This window comes from Taudactylus pleione, unplaced genomic scaffold, assembly GCF_031769625.1.
Source record: "Taudactylus pleione unplaced genomic scaffold, aTauple2 ptg001046l, whole genome shotgun sequence".
Classification (NCBI taxonomy): Eukaryota; Metazoa; Chordata; class Amphibia; order Anura; family Myobatrachidae; genus Taudactylus; species Taudactylus pleione.
Genome location: NW_028285447.1, coordinates 340,529 through 352,884, shown reverse-complemented (window position 1 = coordinate 352,884; position 12,356 = coordinate 340,529). Strand labels below are relative to the sequence as shown.

The following is a 12,356-nucleotide window of genomic DNA, read 5'->3' as shown; positions in this document are numbered from 1 at the left end:
TCGGTGTCGTCGTGGTAACAGGGGCAGTCTGGTGGATCTTCTACTCCCATTTCACACCCTTTTCGAACTCCGATAATTCACTTCGCCTTGTAATGAGCAGTATACCCGGTGTTCAAACAGACTCACAAGATGTCAGATTACAACTAATGCAGGTCTGGGCATTTCCAATATGTCACAGTACAGTGATGCCACCTACCATTACCCTCATATACTGCTATCTTATGACTTTTGGCACTTTAATGTAAATATATATATATAAAAATAGATGGGTACAGCGCCAATATTTGTAAATTTATGATACAAAAATCGAATAATTTGAAATTAGATAGCACCTCGACCTATAAATATTTTATGTATCAGCTCTGGGTAAATAGGAAAATACTAGTGCAAGTATTTAGAAAACAAATAAGACAGAATTTGAATTGACCCTTAAGCGACAGGTATGCTCAGTAAAATAAAATAAATATTATTGCCATGTAAATAATACGTAGATCAGCAAGTGAATATAAAGTGTTTTGTGCAATCACAATAAATTAATAACGTGCAATAAATAACTTATCAGATAAACAATAGTGTTATGTAAAATGAATAAGTGCTTGTGCGTTACCAATATATATATATATTTATATATATAAATATGTAAACAATTAACGTTCTGTGAAATAGATAATATTGGCCCTGATTCAGAGCCGCTCGTTAGCGGCAGTACGCTCGTTCCGAGCGATGTTCGCACATCTGCGCATGCGTACGGTTTTTATTACGCATGCGCGAACCAGTCAGTGCGGCCGAAAATCGTTTGTACGCTATATAGCGAGTGCCTGCTATTTTGAGTGACAGAATGAGGCGTATGTGGGTGGTAACAGGGGAAGGTGCTTGAAAACAGGGAGTGGAGATCAGAACGCAGGCGTGCTTAAAGGTCAAAACGGGCGTTTTATGGGTGTGCATAATTAATACAGCAGCGTCATCGACCACGTCAGTTGGGTGTCTTTTAGCCAGAACTGCTCGCAATATAGCGGTTGAAAAAACCAACCCCAAGAATAGTGAGCAGTTCATACGCTGTTCGATGTACTCGATTAATCTAATAAATAGCGGACATGACGTATGGTGCGAGCGGCCAGGGGGCGTTTTTATCAAATAAACGAGCGTATGTTTTGCTCGCTCGTTCAGACTTAGAGGTGTGAACAGACCGCAATTAGCGAACGGTTCATTTGAATAGCCACCCCTTGTTTTAGAACGAACGACCGCAAATAGCGAGCGGCTCTGAATGAGGGCCATAGTCCTGTAAACTTAAGTCAATAGGAACAAAAAGTGCCAATGCAATGGAATAAATATAAAAGATTTATTTACTAAAATAAAGAATAAAGACGCCCATAGTTAGGCAGAGTTCCTAACCAACATATGAATCATCATACAAGTAAAAATCACTGTTACCTCATGAACTTTGAAGAAAACTAACTTTTCCATACACTCAGATAAGCTGCTATTATTTACAACTTGCTCATTCCTCTTCTAACTATTTCTACTGTACCTTGATTTACTTTTATTTATTTATTTATTACCAGTTATTTATATAGCGCACACATATTCCGCAGCGCTTTACAGAGAATATCTTACCATTCACATCTGTCCCTGCCCCAGTGGAGCTTACAATCTATATTCCCTACCACATGCTTGCAAACATACACACTATGGCCAATTTTTTGAGGGAAGCCAATTAACCTACCAGTATATATTTTTGGAGTGTGGGAGGAAACCGGAGTACACGGAGGAAACCCACGCAAGCACAGGGAGAATATACAAACTCCACACAGTTAGGGCCGTGGTGGGAATCAAACCCATGACCTCAGTGCTGTGAGGCAGTAACGCTAACCATTACACCGTCTGTGCTGCCCATTTATGATGGTAAAGGAGTAGAGGAACCTGTTATCAGACATCTTTGTGATTTTTAACACAGTTTACTTACAATTCGCATTCCCGCTGAGCTGTTTTAGCGTGGCGCCGCACCAGGCCCGATTTCTAAAGGGCAGAATGCGCCATGCCCTCTTGGCGAAGCCCCGCTAATCCAGCCTCCGGGTACCGTCCCCCACCTGCGGGTCGCAGTTTGCCGTGGGTGGGGAAAATAGCGGTGCAGCGGTCACCGCCGGTGAATCTATTCACTGAGATAGGAGCCATTCTGCGCGCGCAGGAGCGACACTTTCTGAACACTATATAATCCGCTATAAAATGACTGATTGGATCCCCCTGAATAGCCGAGGGTTAATAGAGCACGTTTCCTGTTACAGTATAAAACAACATTTACTAAAGTGAGAGTTTTTAGAAGAGATGTTGCCCATAGCAACCAATCAGAGTCTAGCTATTATCTTCTAGAAGGTACTAGATAAATGTTACGTAGAATCTGATTGGTTGCTATGAGCAACAAAAAAACAACAGAAAGGACTGCGCTTTCTTCTTCACCTGAGAGCGTTGCCGAATAATTAGATATATAAATATATTAAATATGTAAAAAGACACACAATATATTAATGCTGCTGTCCAAAAAAGTCAGAGGTCACCTGAGAGAAGTATAAAACAATAAGGATAAACAGCGCAAAATGCTGTGTGTAAAGTAAAGCACAAAGGTGATATATATATATATAAAACAGGACATTTATTCACATGAATCAATACTTTACCTCACAATAAAAACAGATAAAAAAAATAAGATCTGATATTAAAGAGGTATATAATATAAAGTCCTGGCAATGAGTATATGGTCAATTCTGGCGTCCAATGAAACAAAAGTACATTATATACACAAGTCCCAATGCTGGAAATATATGGTGAACTTCGCTGGAAAGATGGGTATAATGAGCTGGACCTGCAGGTAGGTATAATCAGGTGCGTTACCGTATCCAGGTCCGGCAGGTGAATGACACCATTGGGACTGATCTAAGCGGCACACAAGAATTGGACGCCCGGGGAATCCACCAGATGCTGTTTGGCGCCCCGGCCAGCTCCTATACAGCAGCTTGGTGCAAGATTTTTTAATGTGATTTGCTTCACTTAAATCGTCACCGCTCGGCTCCCTTTTGTCACAGATGAATGGTTCCTATACCTACATCTTCCACAACCAATGCTGCATAGGATAGTGATAGCCTCATCAAGATCCGTCCATTGGTTCAAGAGATAAGAGATTGGCTCCAACGAACACGCGGACCCCTAAAATCAGGGGGGAGGGAGAGAGAGAGAACTGTGGTATAATGTGACCTGGGGGCACTACAGTGTGTATAACACATTTGTGGTCTTGGCAGTGTGTGCACATGACATTTGTTATAACAGCAGCAGCATATATCTTCCTGACAACTGTATTATTAGGAGCCCCCCCACATATTGCAAGGGAATGTAGAAAGTATACTGCTAAATAACTTGCTACAAAACAAACATAACCCACAGGTACTGAGAGGGGCGGTGCCGCGGAACGCAGGTCACAGGTGCCGCGGATCGCAGGTCACAGGTGCCGCGGATCGCAGGTCACAGGTGCGCCGCGGAACGCAGGTCACAGGTGCGCCGCGGAACGCAGGTCACAGGTGCGCCGCGGAACGCAGGTCACAGGTGCGCCGCGGAACGCAGGTCACAGGTGCGCCGCGGAACGCAGGTCACAGGTGCGCCGCGGAACGCAGGTCACAGGTGCGCCGCGGAACGCAGGTCACAGGTGCGCCGCGGAACGCAGGTCACAGGTGCGCCGCGGAACGCAGGTCACAGGCGCCGCGGAACGCAGGTCACAGGCGCCGCGGATTGCAGGCCACAGGTGCTGCAGAGGCCCATGCTGGAGACGGCCACATCTGGAGGAGACAAGTACATCACAAATCATACATCATACATCACACATAGAACTAAGACAAATCCCCATAAATCACAGAAATATAACACAGTACGCAGGGTGGATGGTGAGAGTGAGAGGGAACATTATCCTGCCGTATACACTGACACATGTAAGTAGAGGAGGCATCTGCAGATGGGGAATGTGCTGCGAAGTGCAATGTCCTGCAGGAACAGGTTTTATAATACTTGGACAAAGAAATCCTCCTCATGTAACTGAATCGTTCATGACCAACCGCGCATACGCCGGTGCCCGCCATTTATCACAACACAGCACCGCCCAGGTTCTAACTCTTATCACCTTGCCCTGGAGACATGACACCCGGATTGTGGTGCAGAATGGACCAACACAAGGACAAGGGATATCCCAAAAAGACAGATTCCAGGACAGAGATATCCGAAGCCCAGGACAGTCCCATAGGAGGCGACAGAATGATCCCAGACCCACAGCTAGCGGCCCTCCCTTACCCTCAGTACACCCTGTATACAATCAGACTCGTCTGTATCCGGCACAGGATGTGGAATCTTTAGCCCCACTCCTCATCAGACACTACCCCAAATCCACTTCCCATTTAAGCCTAAGGGAGGGTATTGGGTATAACAGAGGGACATGGACATATAGGATAGAGATAGCTACACTGGAGCCAACGTTAGGGAGAAGCTTCAAATTGCTTTATAGGGGCTATAAAAGTTACTAGTGACGACCAAACTTCCCGTGCAAAGGAATTGTAATAATTATTGAGATACAGGCACCAGAGAGAAGTAACACACGTCATTCGTCATGGGATTAATACAGTAACGTGGGGAAGTGACCAGCATGTGACACAATCATAAGACAGCTGTACCTAAGGTATGAGGCACCGCTGTGACTGGGTCCTGGCCTCTCCCGGGATCATCGTCTCCGTATGTGAAGAAACCTCGACCTGAAGACAACAGATTATTCCGAAATCAGACAAATGCAACAGGTGCAGCAGCTACACCCCGGGTGTGATAAATAGATGCCACGTACAGATAGACACATAGCAGTTACACATGGGGGTGTGATAAATGGATGCCACGTACAGATAGTGACACACATAGCAGTTACACATGGGGGTGAGATAAATAGATACCACGTACAGATAGACACACATAGCAGTTACACATGGGGGTGTGATAAATAGATACCACGTACAGATAGTGACACACATAGCAGTTACACATGGGGGTGTGATAAATAGATACCACGTACAGATAGTGACACACATAGCAGTTACACATGGGGGTGTGATAAATGGATGCCACGTACAGATAGTGACACACATAGCAGTTACACATGGGGGTGTGATAAATGGATGCCACGTACAGATAGTGGCACACGTCAGTTACACACGGGTGGTGATAAATAGATGTCACATACAGATAAAGGGCACACAGCAGTTACACATGGGGGGGGTGATAAATAGATGCTACGTACAGATAGTGACACTCAGCAGTTACACATGGGGGGGTGATAAATAGATGCTACGTACAGATAGTGACACTCAGCAGTTACACATGGGGGGGTGATAAATAGATGCTACGTACAGATAGTGACACTCAGCAGCTACACATGGGGGGGGGGTGATAAATAGATGCCACGTACAGATAGTGACACTCAGCAGTTACACACAGGGGTGTGATAAATAGATGCCACGTACAGATAGTGACACAGCAGTTACACATGGGGGGGTGATAAATAGATGCCACGTACAGATAGTGACACACAGCAGTTACACATGGGGGGGTGATAAATAGATGCCACGTACAGACAGTGACACTCAGCAGGTACACATGGGGGGGTGATAAATGCTACGTACAGATAGTGACACACACACAGCAGTTACACATGGGGGGGTGATAAATAGATGCTACGTATAGATAGTGACACTCAGCAGGTACACATGGGGGGGGTGATAAATAGATGCCACGTACAGATAGTGACACACAGCAGTTACACACAGGGGTGTGATAAATAGATGCCACGTATAGATAGTGACACATAGCAGTTACACCCCGGGGTGTGATAAATAGATGCCACGTACAGATTGTGACACACAGGGGTGTGATAAATAGATGCTACGTACAGATAGTGACACTCAGCAGTTACACATTGCGGGGTGATAAATAGATGCTACGTACAGATAGTGACACAGAGCAGTTACACATCAGGGTGTGATAAATAGATGCCACGTACAGATAGTGACACACATAGCAGTTACACATGGGGGTGTGATAAATAGATGCTACGTATAGATAGTGACACATAGCAGTTACACATCAGGGTGTGATAAATAGATGCCACGTACAGATAGTGACACACATAGCAGTTACACATGGGGGTGTGATAAATAGATGCCACGTACAGATAGTGGCACATAGCAGTTACACATGGGGGGGTGATAAATAGATGCCACGTACAGACAGTGACACATAGCAGTTACACATCAGGGTGTGATAAATAGATGCCACGTACAGCTAGTGACACAGCAGTTACACATGGGGGGGGGGTGATAAATAGATGTCACATACAGATAGTGACACTCAGCAGTTACACATGGGGGGGTGATAAATAGATGCTACGTATAGATAGTGACACTCAGCAGGTACACATGGGGGGGGGTGATAAATAGATGCCACGTACAGATAGTGACACACAGCAGTTACACACAGGGGTGTGATAAATAGATGCCACGTATAGATAGTGAGTCGTGACACATAGCAGTTACACCCCGGGGTGTGATAAATAGGTGCCACGTACAGATAGTGACACACAGCAGTTACACACAGGGGTGTGATAAATAGATGCTACGTACAGATAGTGACACTCAGCAGTTACACATTGGGGGGTGATAAATAGATGCTACGTACAGATAGTGACACATAGCAGTTACACATCAGGGTGTGATAAAACAAGAGATATGGTAAGAACTTACCTTTGTTATCTCTGTTTCTACGAAGTCCATAGGGTCCACAGGGTTGACCTTGGGGTATAGGTTGGGAACCAAATCCGGGCACCACGCAGTTAAAGCTTTTAGCTCCCAGGATGCACTGGGTCCACTCTCCCTATAACCCCACCCCCAAGCCAGAGGCACCTCAGTTTGTAAGTAGCCAAAGGCCGGAGGAGGAGAGAAAAAGAGAGAGAAAACTGGAACACTCAATAACCATACTCACCGAAATGGGAGACGGAAAACCGGTGACCAGCCACACAGCCCATATGAAGCCAGGTGCGTCAGGGCGGGCGCCCTGTGGACCCTATGGACTTCGTAGAAACAGAGATAACAAAGGTAAGTTCTTACCATATCTCTTGTTTTCTACTTCAGGGTCCATAGGGGGTCCACAGGGTTGACCTTGGGGATGTCCCAAAGCAGTTCAACCAAGGGTGGGGACGCTCCTGTGCTGAGAGGAGAATCCGTCGCCAAAAAGGAAGCATCCTGAGAGGCAAAGGAAACCAATGCCTAGAACCTTAAAAAGGTGTGGACAGAAGACCACGTGGCCACCTAGTAAGGCAAAACAGCCGAGGTGCCACAGCGAGCCGCACACGAGGGTCACATGGCCCGAGAAAAAACAAGCATCAACAACAGGAAGGCCTACCCATGGGTAGGCCCCTGAGGAAGACCTACGAGGCCATCCAAGTCAACATTTGGTTATAGGCCGGCCATCCTTTCCTGTGAAAACCAGAAATCTCAGACCACCAATAAGGAGTCCGATTTCCGTAAGGAACCTGAACGGATCACATAAATCCAAAGAGGCCAGACCACAGTCAATGAGGCCACACCAGCCGAGAGGACTGGGGACAGAATGGCCGTACCATAAGTTCCAGAATAATATGGAACCTGAAAACCACTAAGAAGAAACACAGGGCGAGAGCAACTCCCACCCTGACATGATGCCCTCCAGAAGAGGGAGCTACATGAGAACGCTCCCAATTCAGACACTCTCCTGGTTGATATAAACACCCTGAGAGAAAGAGAGAGCCTAAGCAATAGACCATGTAATGGCTATCACAACCAGCGGTTCCATTGACTGTCCCCGGAGGTAACGAAGAACCACTACTTACTCCCAAGGAGTCCCTAGGGAGGACAAATGGAGGCATAATCAAGAAAACACTCCAAAGGATGAACTGGATACCAGAGTGAAGCAATTCCATATCTTAACCATACTGACAGTGTAGAGATCCGCACTGTCAGGAAGACCAGGCCAAGTGTGAAACCCAAGCCAGCCGGAAGGAATGCCAGAATATCTGGAAATCCTGGACACCGGAGGATTGTATCGACAGGTACAATACCATAAGATTTATGGCTGCCACAGTTTGTGGTAGGTCCCAGCAAAAGCTGATCCATGTGCTCTAATCATTCCAACGATGACAAAGCCAGGGAAGCCGTAAGACCACTGTAAGGACACAGTCAAAGACAAACGACCCAGGTCCAAGGCAAAACCAAGGACCCTGAGACAACAGGTCCGGGCAGTGAAGCATCAGGGATGGAGCATCGATGTAGAGACTCCGAAGATCCAAGTACCCCTGACATCTGGGGCAAGCAGGAACCACCAGCAGGAAAGCATCTCCGTCTCGATTGAAAACACTTCCAAAGACCTCGAGGAAGAAGGGAGACCGGAGAACACAGGTACACAAAGTGGAAGGACCACTTCACCGACAAAGAGTCGCTGAAGTTTGCTTCAGAATCCCCAGAGCTGAACTGTAACACCCTAGTGTGATAAAGTCAGAAGGCCATGAGGGTCACCTCAGGGGGGCCCCCCCTGCTCACCAGGAGATGAAACCTCTCTTGGGGAAGAGACTAGTCCCCGGGATGCACGTCGTGACGGCTGAGGACTCCCGCTTCCCAATGGAGAGCTCCTGAAATGAACGCTGCCGAGATGGTCGGGAGGAGACCCTCGGACTATGTCCGAATATGTGACATACCTGTCATTGCCACCCAACGAACAGTGTTGCTAAAAAGGAAGCCACTGTCCTGACTCTGTCGGACTGAACCTTTTCAGGTTCACCGGGAAACAAGAGTTATGCCAGAGTAAGTTAATTGACAGGGTGGAATCGACAGACGTCCAACTGCACTGAAAAGGATTCGGTCCAGACACTGTCCCTAGCAAAGAAAACCCTGGACGAGATGGCCATAGCCACCCGGACAGGGACCGACTTGCCTCCGGAGAGAGCATCATCGTTTGAACAGTTATCCGACAGAAAAAACTCATTCCATCTGGAGATGAGCCAATTATGGAAAGGCCTGGAATGGAACTGAGCCCATTCCACCATGCATCCCAGAGTGTAAAGACATCTGTCGACTGCGCAGACAACCATGTACTCCTAATGGAAGAGAGGAGATTCCGTCTTACGCCAGAAGAATTCTCAGATTCTGAGAACCCAGCAGGGATCCTAGATGAAGAATACCCAGAGAGGGATGCAGGGAGGACTCTTTCCCCGTTGATTAAACGTCTGCACCCTGAAGAAGCCACAGTCATCCTGACCTGGCCGTAAAGTACCCCGGTGATCCCGCTAAGAGCAGGAGGCCGTCCAGGTACAGGAGCATTGGGATATACTGAACAGAAGAACTGTCAGAAAATCCAAAACGCTGGTAAACCCCTGTGGGGCTGAGGACAGTCCCAACAGGCAGAGCCCGAAAAATTGTAAGTGTTGCTGTGATACAGCAAACCTCAGCCCATGCTGAGGAAAGGTCTCTGTAAGTACCCGTAGGCACGCGTCCTGTATATCCAGTGATACCCTAAAGTCCCCAGGTTCCAAACATCGTATGATGGAGCATAGGGATTTCCTCCTGAGCCCAGGTAGCTTTAGGAACTGGTTCAGGGAATTGAGACAGAGAACAGGCCAAAGAGGACCATTCAGCCACCGCACCAGAAAGAAAACAGAACAACCAGTCCCTCACTGAGATAGTGGGGATGGCCCAATTAGCTCCGCTTACCGCAACAACTGCATAGCTTTCTGGATCTGTAAGGCCCTTGTAAAGAGGGCGTACCCTCCTACCCACGTAGCCGCGGCAACTTGACACTAATACCGGGCGAACTGAGAAAATCGGTATCTCCCAGTTGTAGGCCTGTCCCGTCAGACTGAAGAGATATCCGTAGGTTCAGAAGCAGGATCGGCTGGCAGTCCAGGCCTGCTCGGTACTGGATATGTCGGCCCTTGTAGATGCCGACAGTCTACGAAGAAACAGACCTTTAGGCTGACCGAGAGGACAAAAAAGACTTAACAGACTTAGTCTGAGGCCTTGTAGTGTGCATAGCTGAAAGCGGTAAACTTGTCGTTAGTAATACTGCCAATGTTACTACAATCTTGTCAAGGTCAGGACCAAACAATATCAACCCTAAAGATGGTATCTGCACCTCTGCATTCTCAGAGCGCAGCCATAGGGTATTACGGAGGATACAGTCGCAGCCGGAACTCTGAAAGTTAGGAGACTGGTATCCAATATAGGCATGTCCACCTATGACAACTGCATATATTACATGAGCGACCAAATACATTTGAACCCCCGACGTGTTGGAGGGGAAAAAACGTTACAAATGCATCAACCCAATATGCAATAGTATTAACCAACCATGCTATAGCCATGGTAGGATGGGTAACAACTCCCGAAAGCAAGTATACTGATTTCAGGCAGAGTTACCACCTACGGATCCGAAGAATCCGACCACGCAGGAATGGGAGGCGTAGTAACGTCTGTAATCAGACGAGTAACACGCCCATCCCCCCCAGGAGGGGCTCGTGATGCCCTCAGGGAATTTGGGACAGGAGGCCAAACACTGTTGTAACACCTCCTATCTGGCAACAGCCAGAGTCCCGCTATGCGATCCACCCGCTAGTCAGCAACAGGTAACCCGAAGGCACGCAATACTGAGGGTGTATGATACAGGTGCAGGTCAACATTCACTCTAACCAGAATGGACCTGCTACCAGCCCTAAAGCAGGGATAATAATACCTGAAATAGGCTTCCCCCCGTGTAAGAGGGAAAGAGCCCCGAACAGTACCCAGTTCACGGCAGAGCCAACTGGGAAGTAACCACAGGGCGTCAACCACGCCAATTAGCGTTTCGTAGAAAACGACATCCACCCAGGGTGGCTGTTGTGGTAATCCCTGCAAGGGGAATGACAGACTATTGTGGCACCAGGGGGAATTCATATACTGCAAAAAACCCCTGCAGGGAGCGGTAGTCTGTGTCACAGGGGAAGAGTGCAAGAAGCTGCGAGATACCCTGAGATGAAAAGGGCAGTATGGTGAAGTAACCCCAAGTGAGGTACAACAATGGGGCCCGCCCGGCGATCCGCAATTGAGAGGATCCCGAGAAAACAAACCGCCCAAGGGGGTCGTGAAAGAGGCCGGCACCAGATGACGCCACATACAGAACCCTTTATGAGTCAAATCCTCCGCACTAACACCTGCAGCACATGACTTGCAGGATAGTAAAAATGGGTGCAGTATAACGCTCTATCTCCTGGTCAGACATATCTGACCCATCTTGGCGGAAATATTAAGCAGCACTATACTGGTCCTGACTGATGCCAAAAATAGCTGCAGGGACCCATTTTCAGCGTATGCAACACACAGTTCCATCTAAAATATGGCAACGTGCAGCACGCAACAGTATGTGACAAACCACACAAATATTAACAAGTATATAAATGTGAGGTCTCAGAACCACCCTAAGTACAGCTGTATTAGGGCAGATAAAGAAAAGGGATAGATATACACTGACAGGTGAGAGAATAAAGTACAGTCAGCACTAGCATAAGTCACATACAATGCAGATATATACATATATACATAAACATGTCATATAATATACTGCACTATTACACTGCATTCAACTGCCCAGATTCAGTGTCTGGGAAGGCTACAGCGCTGTGTACACTGACCTGATGGTGAGGTACGCAGGGGGACTGGACTCACTGCCATCTCCAGAGATTTCTGCTGCACCACAGAGATAAAATGGCCGCTGGAGACCTCAGAAGAAGCGTGGCCCGCGGAGGAAGCAGCTCAGCGACGCCAGACTATGGATACTGAAAGGCGCGCTGAGCTGAGGGGAGGAGCCGCTGTAACAGGGAAGGCTGCCTCCCCTGGCCGGCTATTAACCCCCGGGACGCCGGCTCCCTGCACCGATCGTTAAGTCCCTGGTGGTCTAGTGGACACACGGGGTATGGGGGGCCCGCCGCCACTGCCGGCGCCTCCGGTCTGTCCCCTGAGACCGGAGGCACAGGACTGCATTTGAAATGCGCGGATCACCGCAAGCGGTGATCCGCGACCTTACCTGCTCCCCGTGGATCCGGCAGCAGTCCTGGGCGCCCGCAGAGTCCGGCTAGTACAGACTCTGGGGTCCCGCTGAGATCCCCAGATCTGTACTGGCGTCTCAGCGCCAGCGGGGTGACGGAGCGGCAGCTTAGACGTCCTATGGACAGTCCGACGCTGCCGCTCTGAAGAGTCCAAAGTCTATGAAAAAACTTTGTCCCTAAA

The 12,356-nt window shown here is 47.9% G+C and overlaps 1 protein-coding gene across 2 annotated transcripts in view; it reads right to left on the bottom strand.

Moving 5' to 3' along the window:
• Window positions 1-1,372: 1,372 nt before the first annotated feature.
• Window positions 1,373-12,356, bottom strand: part of HEMK1 (HemK methyltransferase 1, mitochondrial release factors N(5)-glutamine) — a 32,989-nt gene continuing 22,005 nt past the window's right edge. For both annotated transcript variants that reach the window (XM_088461430.1, XM_088461431.1), the window contains 2 exons: window positions 4,704-4,781; window positions 1,373-3,198 (listed from right to left, as the gene is read on the bottom strand). In XM_088461430.1, the coding sequence (XP_088317556.1) occupies window positions 4,751-4,781 (31 nt within the window). In that variant the 3' untranslated portion in view covers window positions 1,373-3,198; window positions 4,704-4,750. The remainder of the gene's footprint in view (window positions 3,199-4,703; window positions 4,782-12,356) is intronic.